This window comes from Aspergillus homomorphus (assembly GCF_003184865.1).
Source record: "Aspergillus homomorphus CBS 101889 unplaced genomic scaffold BO97scaffold_6, whole genome shotgun sequence".
In the NCBI taxonomy this organism is placed as follows: Eukaryota; Fungi; Ascomycota; class Eurotiomycetes; order Eurotiales; family Aspergillaceae; genus Aspergillus; species Aspergillus homomorphus.
In genome coordinates, this window is record NW_020291892.1 from 180,354 (window position 1) to 195,917 (window position 15,564).

General features: G+C 30.1%; 5 protein-coding genes across 5 annotated transcripts; 2 read left to right on the forward strand and 3 right to left on the reverse strand.

Moving 5' to 3' along the window:
* Positions 1-6,978: 6,978 nt before the first annotated feature.
* Positions 6,979-9,925, forward strand: BO97DRAFT_403660 (bifunctional aminopeptidase/epoxide hydrolase). Its single transcript, XM_025694788.1, has 10 exons — positions 6,979-7,531; positions 7,583-7,667; positions 7,768-7,990; positions 8,056-8,173; positions 8,223-8,342; positions 8,404-8,529; positions 8,614-8,627; positions 8,682-8,910; positions 8,972-9,459; positions 9,512-9,925. The coding sequence occupies exons 1-10, from the start codon at positions 7,208-7,210 to the stop codon at positions 9,636-9,638; spliced, it is 1,854 nt and encodes a 617-aa protein (XP_025554179.1). The 5' UTR covers positions 6,979-7,207; the 3' UTR covers positions 9,639-9,925.
* BO97DRAFT_403661 (uncharacterized protein) lies at positions 9,786-11,149 on the reverse strand. The gene is made up of 3 exons (XM_025694789.1): positions 11,019-11,149; positions 10,574-10,961; positions 9,786-10,493 (listed from the first exon to the last, which is right to left on the reverse strand). The coding sequence occupies exons 1-3, from the start codon at positions 11,085-11,087 to the stop codon at positions 9,982-9,984; spliced, it is 969 nt and encodes a 322-aa protein (XP_025554180.1). The 5' UTR covers positions 11,088-11,149; the 3' UTR covers positions 9,786-9,981.
* Positions 11,150-11,618: 469 nt separating this feature from the next.
* Positions 11,619-12,624, reverse strand: BO97DRAFT_432244 (TIP41 family protein; the record flags this gene model as incomplete). Its single annotated transcript, XM_025697526.1, has 3 exons — positions 11,619-11,783; positions 11,834-12,224; positions 12,296-12,624. The coding sequence occupies 3 exons, from the start codon at positions 12,622-12,624 to the stop codon at positions 11,619-11,621; spliced, it is 885 nt and encodes a 294-aa protein (XP_025554181.1).
* A 195-nt stretch (positions 12,625-12,819) lies between these two features.
* On the forward strand, positions 12,820-14,417 carry BO97DRAFT_385197 (aurora family serine/threonine-protein kinase). The gene is made up of 3 exons (XM_025693454.1): positions 12,820-13,072; positions 13,131-14,078; positions 14,129-14,417. Exons 1-3 carry the CDS (start codon positions 12,977-12,979, stop codon positions 14,261-14,263), a joined length of 1,179 nt encoding a protein of 392 aa, XP_025554182.1. The 5' UTR covers positions 12,820-12,976; the 3' UTR covers positions 14,264-14,417.
* On the reverse strand, positions 14,350-15,428 carry BO97DRAFT_385199 (mitochondrial inner membrane protease ATP23). The gene is made up of 3 exons (XM_025693455.1): positions 15,161-15,428; positions 14,820-15,079; positions 14,350-14,746 (listed from the first exon to the last, which is right to left on the reverse strand). Exons 1-3 carry the CDS (start codon positions 15,387-15,389, stop codon positions 14,519-14,521), a joined length of 717 nt encoding a protein of 238 aa, XP_025554183.1. The 5' UTR covers positions 15,390-15,428; the 3' UTR covers positions 14,350-14,518.
* Positions 15,429-15,564: the final 136 nt, after the last annotated feature.

The window sequence follows — 15,564 nt, forward strand, 5'->3', positions numbered from 1 at the left end:
ATCCTTATCTTTCTAAAATATAGTAAGGCCTAGATATTTAAGATATAAATTCTACTAAATTATTAATATTATAACTATTTTATAGTTAAGATATAGATATTTTATTATAGTAATTATTTAATTATATATATTAATTATAATAATTTAGTTTTTTTAATAATAGCTATTCTCAGCTATAAGATAATAATATAATATTATTAATTTAATAATTAAATTAACTATTTTTATAAATATAATAATTAATAACAGAAAATAATAGTATTAATTTATATTAAATTATAATATTTTAAATAATATTTTTTTATTTTAGAAATATAATATTATTTTTATTATAATAATAATAATTTTTTTATATTTTTTTCTCTTTTTTTTTATTTTATTAATATTAGGATTTTCTAGATTTTATTATTTTTTATTATAAAGTATTTATTTTTAAACTGTTTTTATTAATAAATATTTATTAAAATATATATAAATATTATTCTATATTTTTTATTACTTAATAGTACTAAAAAACTAATAAATAAATATAAAATCTATTATTTATTATAATAATTATATATATAAATTACTATTTTCTATTTATAATATCTCTTAATCTAGAGATATTATTTTATTTAAAATATTTTAGAATTTTAATAAAGTAGTTTAATATAGAAATAAATAAATTATTTAAATATAATTACTATTTTAATATAATATTAAATATAAAATATTATTAATATATTATAAAAAAAATTAATTATATTATTATAAATTCTTTTATATTAAGTAGAAGAATTTAATTAATTATATTATAAATTATAATTAGAATATTTAGAAATATTAAGAAGTTAATAATAATTTTTAAATAATTTAATTTTTTTAATATAATAATAATAAAGAATAAAATCTTATTATTTATAAATTATATAATTTTATTATATATTTTTTTACTATAATATTTATAGATATAAAGTATATTTATTATTCTAAGTATAAATTAATAATAATTATTAAAAAAACTATAATTATAAATATTTTTTATAATTTAAATTAGTTTTACTAATAATTTAGTAGAAAAATATAAATATTTATTATAATTAAATTAAATTTTATTATATTTTTATATTTTAGATTAAAATTAGTTATAAATTTCTAGTACTTTTATTAAATAATATTAATTATTTATTTTAGATTTATATTATTATTTTTTATTTAAATACTATAATTATTAAAGTTATATATTATTTTATTAATAAAAATAAAATAAAGAAAATTATAATTAATAAAATAAAATAAAATTTTCTTATTTAAATTATATATAGCTTATAAATATTTTTTTATTTTAATAATAATAATATTTTATTATATAATTTTTTATTATTATTATTATTATTAAATAGATATTAATTATATTTATATTTTAAATTATATAATAAATATAACTATAACTTAATTAAATATAATATATTATTATTTTATATTTTTTTATAATTATATATTCTGGGTTTTATATTATATTATATTATTATTAATTTTTATATATATTATATATATATTTATAATTTTAATAATTAGATCTAGTTAAGATCTTAACAGCTAGATCTAGCTAAGATAATAAAATATATTTAAAAAATTAATATTACTAGTAAATACTATATTAAATATAATATTTTTTTAATTTTATAAGAAAGATAGTTTTATTTTATTATATTTTATTTCTTATAAAAAAATATTATTAAATATTAGATTATTAATATCTAAAAATATAAGAATTATAAAAAAATTATTACTAATAATATTTATATTATATTATTTAATTTTATTATTATTCTAGAAATAAATTATATAAATATTATATAATAATTTATTTATTATTTAGGTTTTTTTTCTTAGATTTTATTTTCTTAAATTTATATATTTTTTATAGAATATTTACTAAGTTTTTAATTAGTAATTATTAATTATATTTTAAAGATTATTTTTTTTATTTTATAAAATAGAACTAATTATTTTATAATATTAGATTATCTAGTATTTATTCTACTTCTTATTTATTATTATTATCTAGATTAGATATAAATAATATTTTAATTTTATTTTTCTTAATTTTTTAAAATTTTAAAAAAGATATATAGAAAATATTATATAAATAATTATATTTTATTAATAAATATAAATAAAATATTTATTTCTTAATTATATCTATAATTTTAAATAATTTAATAAATTTAGATATTAATTTATAAATTATTTTTTTAAATTTTAGGTTTTTAGTAAATAATTTAATTAAATTTTTTTTTAAAAATATATACTATTTTATCTTTTTTTTAAAAAGTAAAATATTATAATAGTTATTATAATAAAATATTTATTTTTTAATAATATTTTATTAATTATATTATAAGTTTTTTTAAAAATTATTAAATTTTTTTAGTTTTTTTTATAATAAATAATATTCTTATTTTTATAAAATTATTCTTAATTTATAATTAAACTCTGGAATATAGTTTATAAAAATTTTAAAAAAAATAATTTTAATAAATATATTTTTATAGTTATTATAAGTAAATTTAATTTTAGATAATATATTAATTTAATAATTTTAATTTTCTATAATAAAATATTTTAAATAATATTTTAAAATTTAATTTACTTTTTTAATTTAGCTATTAGTTTAAGAATAGAATATTATTAATAATTTTTTTTATTTTAATTTAGAAATAGAAATTTAACTAGAATTAATTAATAAATATAAATTTTCTATTAATAATTATATTTATAAATAATTTATATTTTAGTTTAATCTTTTAATAAAAAATATTAGTTAACTATTTTATATCTATTATATATAATATAAATAAAAAATAATATAATTTTATAAAATAATTAATAATAATAAATATTAAATTAATCTAAGTTTTTTAATAGTAAAATTCTAGTAATTTAATAATAAAATTTATAATAATTTTAATCTAAAATTATAATAAAATTAATAAACTTTTAAATTTTTTATATAGATAATATTTAGAGGCTATTTAATATTAATAAATTAAATATATTATTATATAATTTTTATTTATTTTTATAAATTTATCTAGTAGAATTTTCTTCTAATAAATTATTTTATTTTATTTTTTTAAAAATAATCTACTAGTAGATTATTATAATAATATTATAAAATTTTTTATAAAAATTATTTAATTTAAATATATATAATCTTTTTTTAAAATATAATAATATATCTATAGTAATATCTTATTTTTTAATTATAAATAATAGTTTTTTATTATATAATATCTAAGTTCTTAAATTATAATTATTTAATTAAACTTTTTAAATCTTTATTAATTTTATTATTATAAATATTCTTAATTTTATTAATTTATTTTATTACTAAAACTTTAGTAGTTTAAATTAAATCTAATAAATAAATTATAATTTAGTTAACTAATTCTATACTAATATATTTTATAAAATTATTTAATATTATATAAATATTAAATTTAGATTTTTTTTATAAAGATATTTTATTATATCTAAATTAAAATTTTTTCTAAGATATTATTAAGTAATAAACTAAATAAACCTAAAATATTTATATAATAATATTATTATAATTACTATTTAATATATTAAAAAACTTAGATAAAATATTAATAAAATTAGTTTTTTTTTAATTTATACTTAATAATAAAATTATAAAATATTAATTTTATATATTAATATACTTAGTATTTATTTAATTATAGTTAATTTATAAAAATTTAAAGATTTATATAATCTAATAAAATTTTAATAATATATTAAACTTTTTTTAGATATTAATACTAGTATTTAAATAAATAAATAATAATAAATAACTCTTAGTCTAGAATTATCTAATTTAATTTTACTTTAATAAATTTTTTTAATTAAATAATAATTATATAGAATTAGTTTATAAATCCTGATTATATAAAATTTTTAATTATTTTTTTTTATAAATATTAATTTTAATTTAGATTAATAATTTAAAATTAAAGAAATAAAGTAATAATATTCTTTAGAATATATTAATAAATTAATAAAATACTAGTTATTTATTAAATATAAGATAATATAAATTAAGTTTTTTATTATTTTAATTATTTTTTAATAAGTTAATTAAAGATAAGATAAGTAATAAAAAATTATAAATAAATTATTAATAAAAATTATAAAATCTAAAAAAAACTTATATTTTATAAAAGTTTTTTAATAATAATTAAAAAATAATAATATTTATTTATTAAGAATCTATAATAATATTTTAAAAAAATATTATATAATTAAAAAATTTATTTTAGATCTAGAAGAAAGAATATTTTAAAATTTTAATATATAAATTTATTTTTTTTAATTAATTTAGAACTTACTTAATATATTTAATATAATTAGATTTTATTATTAAGAAGATAAGAATATTATTTAAATAAATAATATAAATAATATTAAAAATATTATATAATATAAAATAAATATAATTTTAAAAGAAAATAAGAATATTAATTAAATTAAATAATATAATTAAATATTTAAAATAATTATAATATATTTAAAATATAATCTTTTATTTATTTTTTTTAATATAAATTTAATAATAAATATTCTATATATTAATTTTATTAAAATATTTATATTTTATAAGATAATTGAAAATTTTAGTAATAAATAAAAAAAATAATAATTTTTAATTATAATTTTATTAAAGTTATAATAATCTATATAAAAATATAAACTTTTATTTTTTTTAAATATAAATAAAATAAAGGATTCTACAGGACTTTTAAATAATTAAATTTTTTATTTTTTAAATTTTTATTAATATATTATTTTAAAATTAATAATTTCTTTTTAGATAAAAAGTAAATAAAATTAAATAAAAGTTTTTTATTATTAATAAGATTAATAATATAATTATTTCTATAATAATTAAATAATATTTTAAATTAATTAAAGAAAAAAATATTCTAAAAATCTTAAAATTCTATTAAAATATTATTATTTTATAAATATTTTAATATTTTATTTTTTATAAATAGTTATAACTTCTCTGGTAACTTAATTAAAATATATATATAAATATAATTTTAATATATTTTAATAAATTTTTAAAGATATAATTCTTATATATTATAAAATTTAAATTATTATATCTTATTCTATAAATTTAAATAGATTTTATAATTATTAATAGTAGTTATAGATAATAAAATAAAAATATTATTAAAATTATAATAAATTATTATATAAAATCTAGTAAACTATTATTAATTTTTTTTAAGTTAATTATTTTAATAAAGATATTCTATATTTTATAATTAGAAATTATTATTATTAATAATTTTTAAATTTAAAAATTATAGTAAAATTTTAATAAAAAAATATTATATAAATTAAATATTAATAATATTATATTTAATACTAGTATCTATATTTATAAATATTTTATTAATATTTAATATTTATATAAGTATTAAGATTTTATTAATTATATTTATCTTAAAAAATTAAATTAAAATAAAAAATAAAATTTTAATTTTAATTAATTTTCTAAATTAACTTCTTTAACTTTTAATTTTTAGATTTAGTTAAGTTTTTTATTTTTTTTAGAATACTAATTTATAAAATATTTAGTACTATTATATAAATAATAATATAATTATTTTTAAATTAGATTATAAATATAAGATCTTAAATAATATAATATTTTTTTATTAAAAAAAATTATTTTTATAATATATTTAGATTTTCTTATTTTTATTTCTATTTTTATTATTATAAATATAGATTCTAATAATAAATAATAATTAATATTATTTTATTATATTCTTTAGATAATTAATAAATATATTTTTTAATATATTAATTAAAATTAGAGAATAATTTAATAAAGAAAATAAAACTTTATTTTTTTTTATTATTTTAAAAAAATATTATTCTAGTATATTAAAATAAATATAATATTTATATAAATTTTAATTATTTTATTATTATATTTATTTAAATTAATTTATTATATCTAATTTAAATATAGTAGTATTTCTTATAAAAAAAGAATTTATTTAATAAAAAAAATCTATAAATAATTAAGAAATTTTTTTTATTTTAAAAATAATTCTTTAAAATATTAGTATTTATTTTTTTAAAAAATAATACTTATATAATTAATAGCTTTAAGAATTTTTTAATAATTAATATTAAATTTAAAAGATATCTCTTAAAAATTATAATTTAAATTATAAAATTATTCTTATTACTTCTAGATATTAAAAAATAATTTAAATTAAAAAATATTCTTAATTTTAATATCTAATTTTAAATTATTTAAGAATAATAAAGTTTTTTATTAATAATTTAATATAAGATTAATATTATATTATTAAATTTTTTATTTTAATTTAGTAGTTTACTACTGTAGCTATTAATAATTTTAAAATTTATTAATAATATCTTATATTATAATAAAGTTCTTTATTAATAAATTATAGTTAGTTAAAGTAAAAAATCTAGTATTTATAAAAAAAATTTCTAATTTTAAATTATTTTTAAAATATAATTATTAAAATAATATTCTATATTCTTCTTCTATAAATAATTAAAAAGAAAGAATTAGAAGTATAAAAAGAAAAAGTTAATTAAGTATAGAATTAAAGTACTGGTATTATATAAATTTAAACTAATTCTTACTTTTCTAGAGTATAGTAAAATCTGGATATTTTAAATATAGATTCTACTAAATTATTGATATTATAACTATTTTATAACTAAGGTATGGGTGTTCCGTCACGGTAACCACTCGGTTGCGCGGGTTAACCATGACATGTTGGTCTGGTACCACATTGTGGGCAAATTACTCCGTACTGCAAGTTCATTTGGCACTGTGCTACTAGATAGTCTTAGTCACATGGTTCGAAAACCGCTTACCTGCGGTTGCCTGGTCACCCATCCAATACCACTAGGTCACTCGCTGTCCCTGTAGTGGACTACCGCAGCATCACCGGAGGGGCAGGCACACTGTGTAAGACATATTTCTTTTAGTGTTATTTTTAATCTGGTTATGCACGGCGCTTCTCTGGCCCTATTCTGGCGAACAAGCTTTTCGCGGGGTACAATTCGCACATCTCCATCTACTACCGGCTTCAGACCCCTCATCCGCATATCTTGGACTGCTCAATTTTCTCGCGCCTCCACTCGTAGTAGCATGGCGACTGCCGTTAATGCCGCAAGGGATCCCAACACCCTCAGCAATTACAACGACTGGCGTTGCACCCACATTACCGCCAATTTTGACATACTCTTTCGTGAAAAAAAGCTTGTGGGCAGCGTCCTTCAGACATTCAAGTCAGCCACCGATGGCGAGTCCCACGAGATTGTCTTGGACTCGAATCATGTGGATATCAGTAGTGTCAATCTTGATGGCAGGCCTTTGAGCTGGGAGCTTCTTCCGCCTTGCGACCCATACGGCAGTGCACTGAAGATCAAGCTTGACCGGAGCGTGAAAAAGAATGAGATGATTGTGATCGAGGTATGTACTTTATCGGAAATAATCCTCATTCCTGGTCTAACAATTCCCCAGATCGCTCTTCAGACCACTCAGAAATGCACTGCCCTCCAGTGGCTGACTCCGGCCCAAACCTCGAACAAAAAGCATCCGTACATGTGTGAGTTAGACCCTTCCGCTTCACGAGTCTGTCCATCTTAATGGCAAATGCCATCATGAGTGCTATTTTGTATACTGACTATGCCTGCTTATCTTACCAGTTTCTCAATGCCAGGCTATTCACGCTCGCTCTATATTTCCATGTCAAGATACGCCTGACGTCAAGTGTACTATTGACTTCAACATCTCGTCACCATTGCCTGTGATCGCGAGTGGTCTGCCCGTCCGTGATTCGTTGGAAACGCCCCTTCCTAACGAAAATACACTGTACCGGTTTCACCAGCGAGTGCCAATTCCAAGCTATCTTTTCGCTCTGGCTAGCGGGTAAGCGGACCGACTTCTGCGTGAACCAGGCCTGATTACCGAATTGCTAAATCCACTATTCGCAGCGATATCTCCGAGGCAGGCATTGGCCCCCGAAGTGTTGTTGCTACCAGTCCAGACCAGCTCGGTGAATGCCAATGGGAGCTCGAAGCCGATACGGAGAAGTTCATTGAAGCAATAGAGGTGTGTGCGGTCAGAGCCTAGGTGCTACGTCCTTCTAACACTGGCCTAGAAAATTGTCTACCCATACGCTTGGGGCAAATACAATGTTTTGATTCTCCCGCCAAGCTTTCCTTACGGGGGAATGGAAAACCCGATCTTCACTTTTGCCACACCCAGTATTATCTCCAAGGTCAGTATAATGCGATCCTCATGCACATACCTTACCGGTGTGTGCTGACCTCGACAATCAGGACAGGGAAAACATTGATGTCATTGCCCATGAGCTTGCGCATAGCTGGAGTGGAAATCTTGTCACTAATGCTTCATGGGAGCATTTCTGGCTCAACGAGGGCTGGACCACTTATTTAGAAAGGCGGGTAAGTCAAGCTTTTCTGCCACTTTACTTGTCGTTTGTCGACAGCATTCATACTCTATTTTGCTGACTGCTGACTACAATGCAGATCCTTGCTGCGGTGTAAGTAGTAGACGCTTTGGCCAACTCGTTTTGCTTACGCTAATGATTCGAAAGCCATGGCGAGCCGTATCGGCACTTCTCCGCTATCATAGGTTGGAAAGCGCTCACAGACTCCGTGGAGCATTTTGGACATGACCATGAATTCACCAAGCTCGTCACCGATCTAAAAGGAAAAGATCCTGATGATGCGTTCTCCAGCATCCCATACGAGAAGGGATTCAACTTTCTGTTTTACTTGGAAAATCTGGTTGGAAAGCATAAGTTTGACCAGTTCATCCCCCATGTATTTGCCCAACCCCCAATGAAGACAGAAGTCTCACTAATTTTGAATGCCTTCCATGCAGTACTTCACACTTTTCAAGGAAAAATCTCTGGATTCCTTTGAGTTCAAAGCGGCTATGCTAGAGTTTTTCCAGTCTGACACCCAGGCTTCCAAGCTATTGAAAGATCTTGACTGGGATAAATGGTTTTATGCCCCGGGCTTGCCTCCCAAGCCGGAGTTCGATACATCGCTTGTTGATGTTGTCTATAGCCTCTCGAAAAAGTGGAGCACCCTTCCCAGCTCCACTTTCAACCCGCAGCCAAGCGATATCAAGGACTTGACAGCCAACCAAATCGTTGTCTTCTTAGAACAAGTCCTTCTTTTTGAGAACCCACTGACACCGGAGCTGTCGAGGCTCATGGGGGACGTGTATGGCTTTGCGAAGAGCGAAAACATAGAAGTCGCCAACCTGTATCTTCAAGTTGGTTTGAAAGCTGGTGACAGCACTGTCCTTGGGCCGACAACACGATTGCTTGGTAGGATCGGTAGGATGAAATTCGTGAGACCTTTGTATGTAGGCCCAAAACTCGCAAGTAAGTTCAAAGCTGATTTATTTTATTAGGTATCGAAGCTTGCAGAAAGTCGATCGTGCAGTCGCTATTGAGACCTTCGAGCAAAACAAGGACTTCTATCATCCCATCTGCCGCGCCATGGTCGAGAAAGACTTGTTTGGGAAGAAAGATGCGTGATATATCTGCCGCCACCTTGGCATCATGCTTCTAGACACCTTAAGGGCCCGCGATTGACTGAACATGCCGGTGGATCCTCATCCTCTTACATATTACAATATATTCCCACCCCTACGTTGTGAAAACCTTGACTGTAATTCTGAGGAAGGAATGTTTACTATGTATATAACTGGGTGCAAAATGGCCTGTGACCAAAAGTTCGATTGACCAACTCCAATCAGTACTGTTGAAGATTCTTTCTTTCTCTTTTCTTTTCTGGTCTTTTTCCCCCTCCGCTTTCGAAATCTGCAACCGCCTGCCGATATCAACTGTTTCCAACCTGTATTACAGTGCCAAACAACCATCATTTCCCCTGTACCAGCTTCTGGTCTGCATGAGAGAATGAAAATAGGCCAGGCTCCCCTCCCTTTTGGGGTCCCAACCGAAGTGCCAAATCTGACGCATTCACATGAGAGAGATCTTGCAGCACCCGTCGCATATACGCAACGACAAGGGCAACCTTGGCCCAGTCCATTTCTCCGCCGTTGGGTGCGGTATGACTGGCTTTCCATAAGTTCCTCCAAACAGCAGCGCCAAGTACAGCGTCACCTTTGATGATGCCTTCATCATAAGCTGCTAACGCACCACGCCACTGAATAAATAGGTCCTTCAGAAATTTATTTCTTATGGCACGGCTGCTCAGGCCATGAAGTAGATCCATGCGTTGCTCGGCATTGTGCGAAAAATGGTCGATCAAATGTTGTGAGTAAGTCTGAAACCTTTCGGGTGGTAGAGCGCGTAGTCGGGCTGTCAATAGGTACATGTGCAAGAAAGTGACTTGTGACCATGTGGAAAAAGTGGGGAGGAGGCCCAGTTCTAGTGAAAATTCATTTGTCAACACCAGACGAAGAGAACGAATCTACCTGTTAGCTGGCTACATATGGAGACAAACAAACCTTCATACCACCATCCTTCACCTACTCCTAGGTCCTCTCCTGCATCGGTCTTAGGAACCTGTCCTCCTTTGTGGTTCAACTGCGGTATAGTGTACTCTGCTTGGCTCGAGCAAGCCTCAAAGAGCTTCTGCGTCATTCCATAAGCAACGTAAGTCTCTGCAGGTGTGCCAGGACGTGAAGCAATTGCCTGAGCTAGCTGCGATGAAGCTCGAGTACTTTGCAAGTTGAATTTAGAAGCCGACGTTACGGTGCGTCCCGGCGTCTGGTTGAGGTAGCGCGGTGCTGGGATAAGAAACTTGGTAGCCGGCTTTTGTCTGAAATTCCTTGCGCTGCACATCAATCGACGTGAGGCTAAGTATGATCTTGAAAGTTTAATGGGAGGCATAACCTAGAGAGTTCGGGTTAGGATGACCGGAAGAGTCTCAAGTGCATCTCAAAGACAGACCTGAATTCTTGAATATTGCGATAGATACAACCCTTGTGTCCACATGGGCCTCGTTGCAATGTAGGACATACTGTGAGGCTGCATGTTATCGGAATTCAGCGAGCCGAGTCTGTATCATACGTGTAAAAAGCTCGAAAGCTCTTGAAGATAGAGTTCAATTGTCATCATCATAGCTTGGCGTCCGGGTTTGCACCATTTGCACTCTTAGTATTATTTTGCGGTATTAGTTAGAGAGAGCGTCATTACGAATCATACAGATCATTAAGCCTCACCTCATCGCAAGACATGACTACCCACTCTCAAGTACAGTATTCTGATCTGCGTCAAACAGAAAGCCTAGTGTGCTAAATCATTGTAGAGCTTTCGCTTTGTCCCTTGGCTGGATTATAATCTAACTCGTGAAGTCCTTGCGGATGACTCAAACCGCGCCGTGCTCCGAGTTTCACTCTGTTGGTAGATTTTGCTGTCAGATACAGCCGACATGTAACCGCAAGTGCTAGGGGTCGAAGTCCGTAGACTTCGCACCATGCCGATGGCAAAATACACCCATCCCACCTATTGAATAAGGGCTAATGGGATCCGAGATCACCGAGTTAGTCCCTAAGATGGACCAGAAAGGGGAATAGACTCGATCTCCGACTCAGATTGGTCATTTGACTTCAGGACAGTCCTTTCCAGACGTGTCTCAATAACAGGCAAAAAGTCTGAAAGCCTGGTGGGGTCTCTCATAGCGGCTGGAACATCGTCCCTTGTACAGGCCAGAGCCTTGAAAAACTCATTAACTATATTATAGCATTCAAGGTGACGGGACCTACCTGTCTCACCGTTTCATAATCACATTCCCTAGATTGATATTCTCGTATTACTTCCCCAGTAGTGAAATCAATATAGACCCTAGTATCCCTGAGTCGAAGCAGAACATTATCGAGTCTCAAAAAGAATCGGGCGAGCAACAAGAGTCGGGCCGGCATAACGCGTATCTTACATGAGAACATGGCGATCCCATTGTCAGCTAATTCGTCTTCATAAAGAATAACATCATCATAGAACATGATCGGATCTGGTCGCTTGAGCAAATCAGTTGGTATACGTCTGGTCGTTGCCTCGAATGGTCGACTACCAGGGCCAAGTGTCCCTGTGTAATCCGTGCTGTATGACCAGTCGAAGGGCTTGACAATGTCCTTGATTCCCTCATGAGTCTTTTCCCTGTAGGAAGTGAGCCTTAAGACCTCCGCTTGAAGAACCTAAACGGAACCGGAATCTAAGTCTTTCCATACCTGCTCCTTTGCCATTGTTTTGAGTAGGCAACTTGTAGCATGGACTCGCCAGATTTATCAACCCGATCCAAAGCATCAAAAGCATTGAATGTAATTTTCCAAGGGGTTCCCTCATGCTCGATCTCCACAAAATTGTCTCCGAAAATCATTTCCGGCGGGGCGACCCCTAAATCCTTCGTCATCTTCTCTATGGGCTCTGCCTTCAGTATCGGAAGTTTTTGAGTGGTGATCGTGAAGCCATTGATTGCCATCGACTTTGGTCTTAGAGGAAGAGGTGGCATTGCGGTGGTATCCACCTCTCCGAAAAGCTTGTTCCCTAGAGGATTCATTCTGGTTTGAAGAAAGTCCTGCGGTGGTGAGCTCTGTTTGGCAGTTGGCAGAGCAGTCATTCGAGCCCCCAGATCATACCCCGCGGTGTCGGAAGGGGAGGCGGACCGACGAGTTGCTGGGGCGACCGAGCATGTCCCCGAAATCGACAAACACCCGAGGACAACTGGGGCTTTCAGTTCACCTTCAACTGGACCATCATTTTAATTGAACTCCCAATTCTGTTTCTTTGTACACTTCTGAACTGTGGGATTGAGCCCAGGAATCTTCCCGGAGAAACGAAGGCTCTCTACTCGCACTGCTCTATTCCAAGCTCCTCCGGAAAATACGTATCTTCTTAGGCGCCATCACCAAATGGCAACCAAGACACTTGAAGCGCGCCTTGAGCGCCTTTCAGTCAAGGAGGAGAATGATAGTGTGAACAATGGGGGAACCTATCCGAAGACTAAGGTATTCAAGCTTTCCGAGACTCTCTCTCGGTCGTGCATCTGTTAACGATATCTATCAGAGCTCTCTCGCAACAGCCATGCCTTTGTCGAGCACAGGGCAATACAACGGCGCCAGTCGATCCAATCTACTCAAGCTCGCTTTACAAAATACAAACGAGAATAAAGTAAACGCCATGAATGCCAGTCTATCACCAATCAAAAGTTCTCAAAGTGCACTATCACACCGTAATTTTGACGAGAATGGGGAACAACGGCACCCAGCTCCGCTTTACGACCAGCCGTCTCCGAAAAAGTTGCATTTGGGAATGTTTGAAATTGGCAAACCTTTGGGTAAGGGGAAATTTGGTCGAGTATATCTCGCTAAAGAGCGATCTTCCGGCTTTGTATGCGCGCTAAAGGTGTTGCATAAATCCGAGTTGCAGCAAGGTGGTGTGCAAAAGCAAGTTCGACGAGAGATCGAGATACAAAGCAATCTTCGTCATCCTAACGTTCTGAGGCTTTATGGTCACTTTCATGACAGCAAGCGGATTTTCCTTATCCTCGAGTTTGCTGGGCGTGGGGAACTATACAAACATCTCCGAAAAGAACATCGTTTTCCTGAGTGGAAGGCTGCACAGTACATTGCTCAGATGGCTGCCGCCTTGAAATACCTACACAAGAAGCACGTCATGCACCGAGACATCAAGCCAGAAAATATCCTTGTCGGCATTCATGGTGAGATTAAGATTAGCGACTTTGGGTGGAGTGTCCATGCACCAAATAATAGAAGACAAACCATGTGTGGGACGCTGGATTATCTTCCTCCTGAGATGCTTAAACCTGGATCCCAGGACAACTTCTATAATGAGAAAGTCGATCTGTGGAGTCTCGGTGTCTTGACATATGAGTTCCTAGTTGGGGAAGCTCCCTTTGAAGATACCCCTGTCATGACGCAGAGACGCATTGCCAGAGCCGACATGACTGTGCCGTCTTTTGTGAGTCCCGAAGCAAAGGATCTAATCAAGAGAGTATGTAAAAACTTCATGTTCTAGCTGAACGCCTTGCTAACAACCCATAGCTGCTTGTGCTTGACCCGGAGAAACGAATTTCTCTGGATGAAATCCAACGTCATCCCTGGATTCTCAAGCACTGTGTGAAAGAAGAGCAAACCGCGAAACGGGGCTCCAGTACACCAAAGGAAGTCAAGGCATAAATATAGCGGCTGCATCCCTGGGAGAATTGGAGTTTAGGAGATCTTGTTCATTTATAGTTTCTTTATTTACAATACTCTTATGGTTTGTCACAGCGGAGTTGATAGAGCTGGTGTTATTGTTAGAACGGATGCCGGTTTTCTTGAGTTAGCGATGGAACTTGAATCCGTGTCACGGACACCCTGAGGATTCCAGTTGAATGCATAGCACACACTTTGTGTAAGGGTTTAAACGGAATGGAATCATCATCTTAAGTGCTAGCGATAGATTTCGTCGAAGGGGCGGGTATCTCTGAAGCAGCTGTCCCACACTTCGTTTACAACCTTCTCAGCATGGGCTTCGTCCTTGCATCCTGGCCTTGCTCGGACTGACAAGATTGCTCTTCGTCGTACACATTCTTGGTGTTGTTGTGTCAGTTTCCACTGACCCCGGCGGAAAAATTCTCGTGCCCATCTGCATTCTCCACTAAGCGAGCTGGCTCGAATCTACACAAGATCAGTCATTTTACTGTGTCCCCACGAAGCGCAAAAGACTCCGGTAGAGGGTATGGCTCTTTACCTCTGCACAAGCCGCGTGCCTTAAATTATTTGACCAGTCGACTTTGAATCTGAGGTGATCATAGGCATGAACCATTTCATGCGCTAATGTATCCTCTAAATGGCCCTGATCCTTCATCTCATTCGCGCAGAGCAGGATACCGTAGTCAGGATCAAACCCCCCTGCCTTCCGACTGGTGCATCGGCGGCAGTATATATTATGACTGGAAAGATCTCCTCCAAGCTGTCGGATACTGTCGCTCATGAATCGAATCACCGGACCTTGGAAGTACCCGATTAGTGACTTATCCCGCAACGTTGAGTCCATATATCTTCATTGCAGGCAGGCACGGGCCGACTCACTGAACTGCAATAGGTAATCTCGCTGATTCTCGCAGCGCGTGCAGTCCGCAACCTCGTTTCGTGCGTCCCGAGCGGAACGAAATTGTTCTTTCCCCTCATCGCTCATTTTACCAGTCAGGATAGCGAAGATGTTGCGCCACTGAGTCCAGGTGTCGTTACCAGGAATGAAGTCACTGCGATTAGGGACTTCATGCTTTGTTGAAGCTTCGGTTGCCCGCGGATCCGCCATTGTGAGTAGGACCTGCGAGCGGGTTACTTGGGATCAGCTATGCTGCTAGTAAAGAACTAGCAGTATTCCATATGCCTGCCTCAACAGTCGATTCCGCGGCAACTCGCTGCATGGGCGGTAGAAGATGGCAGAAAATGATCTCCGCGGGCATCGCCCTGAGAAATGGATAACGCCT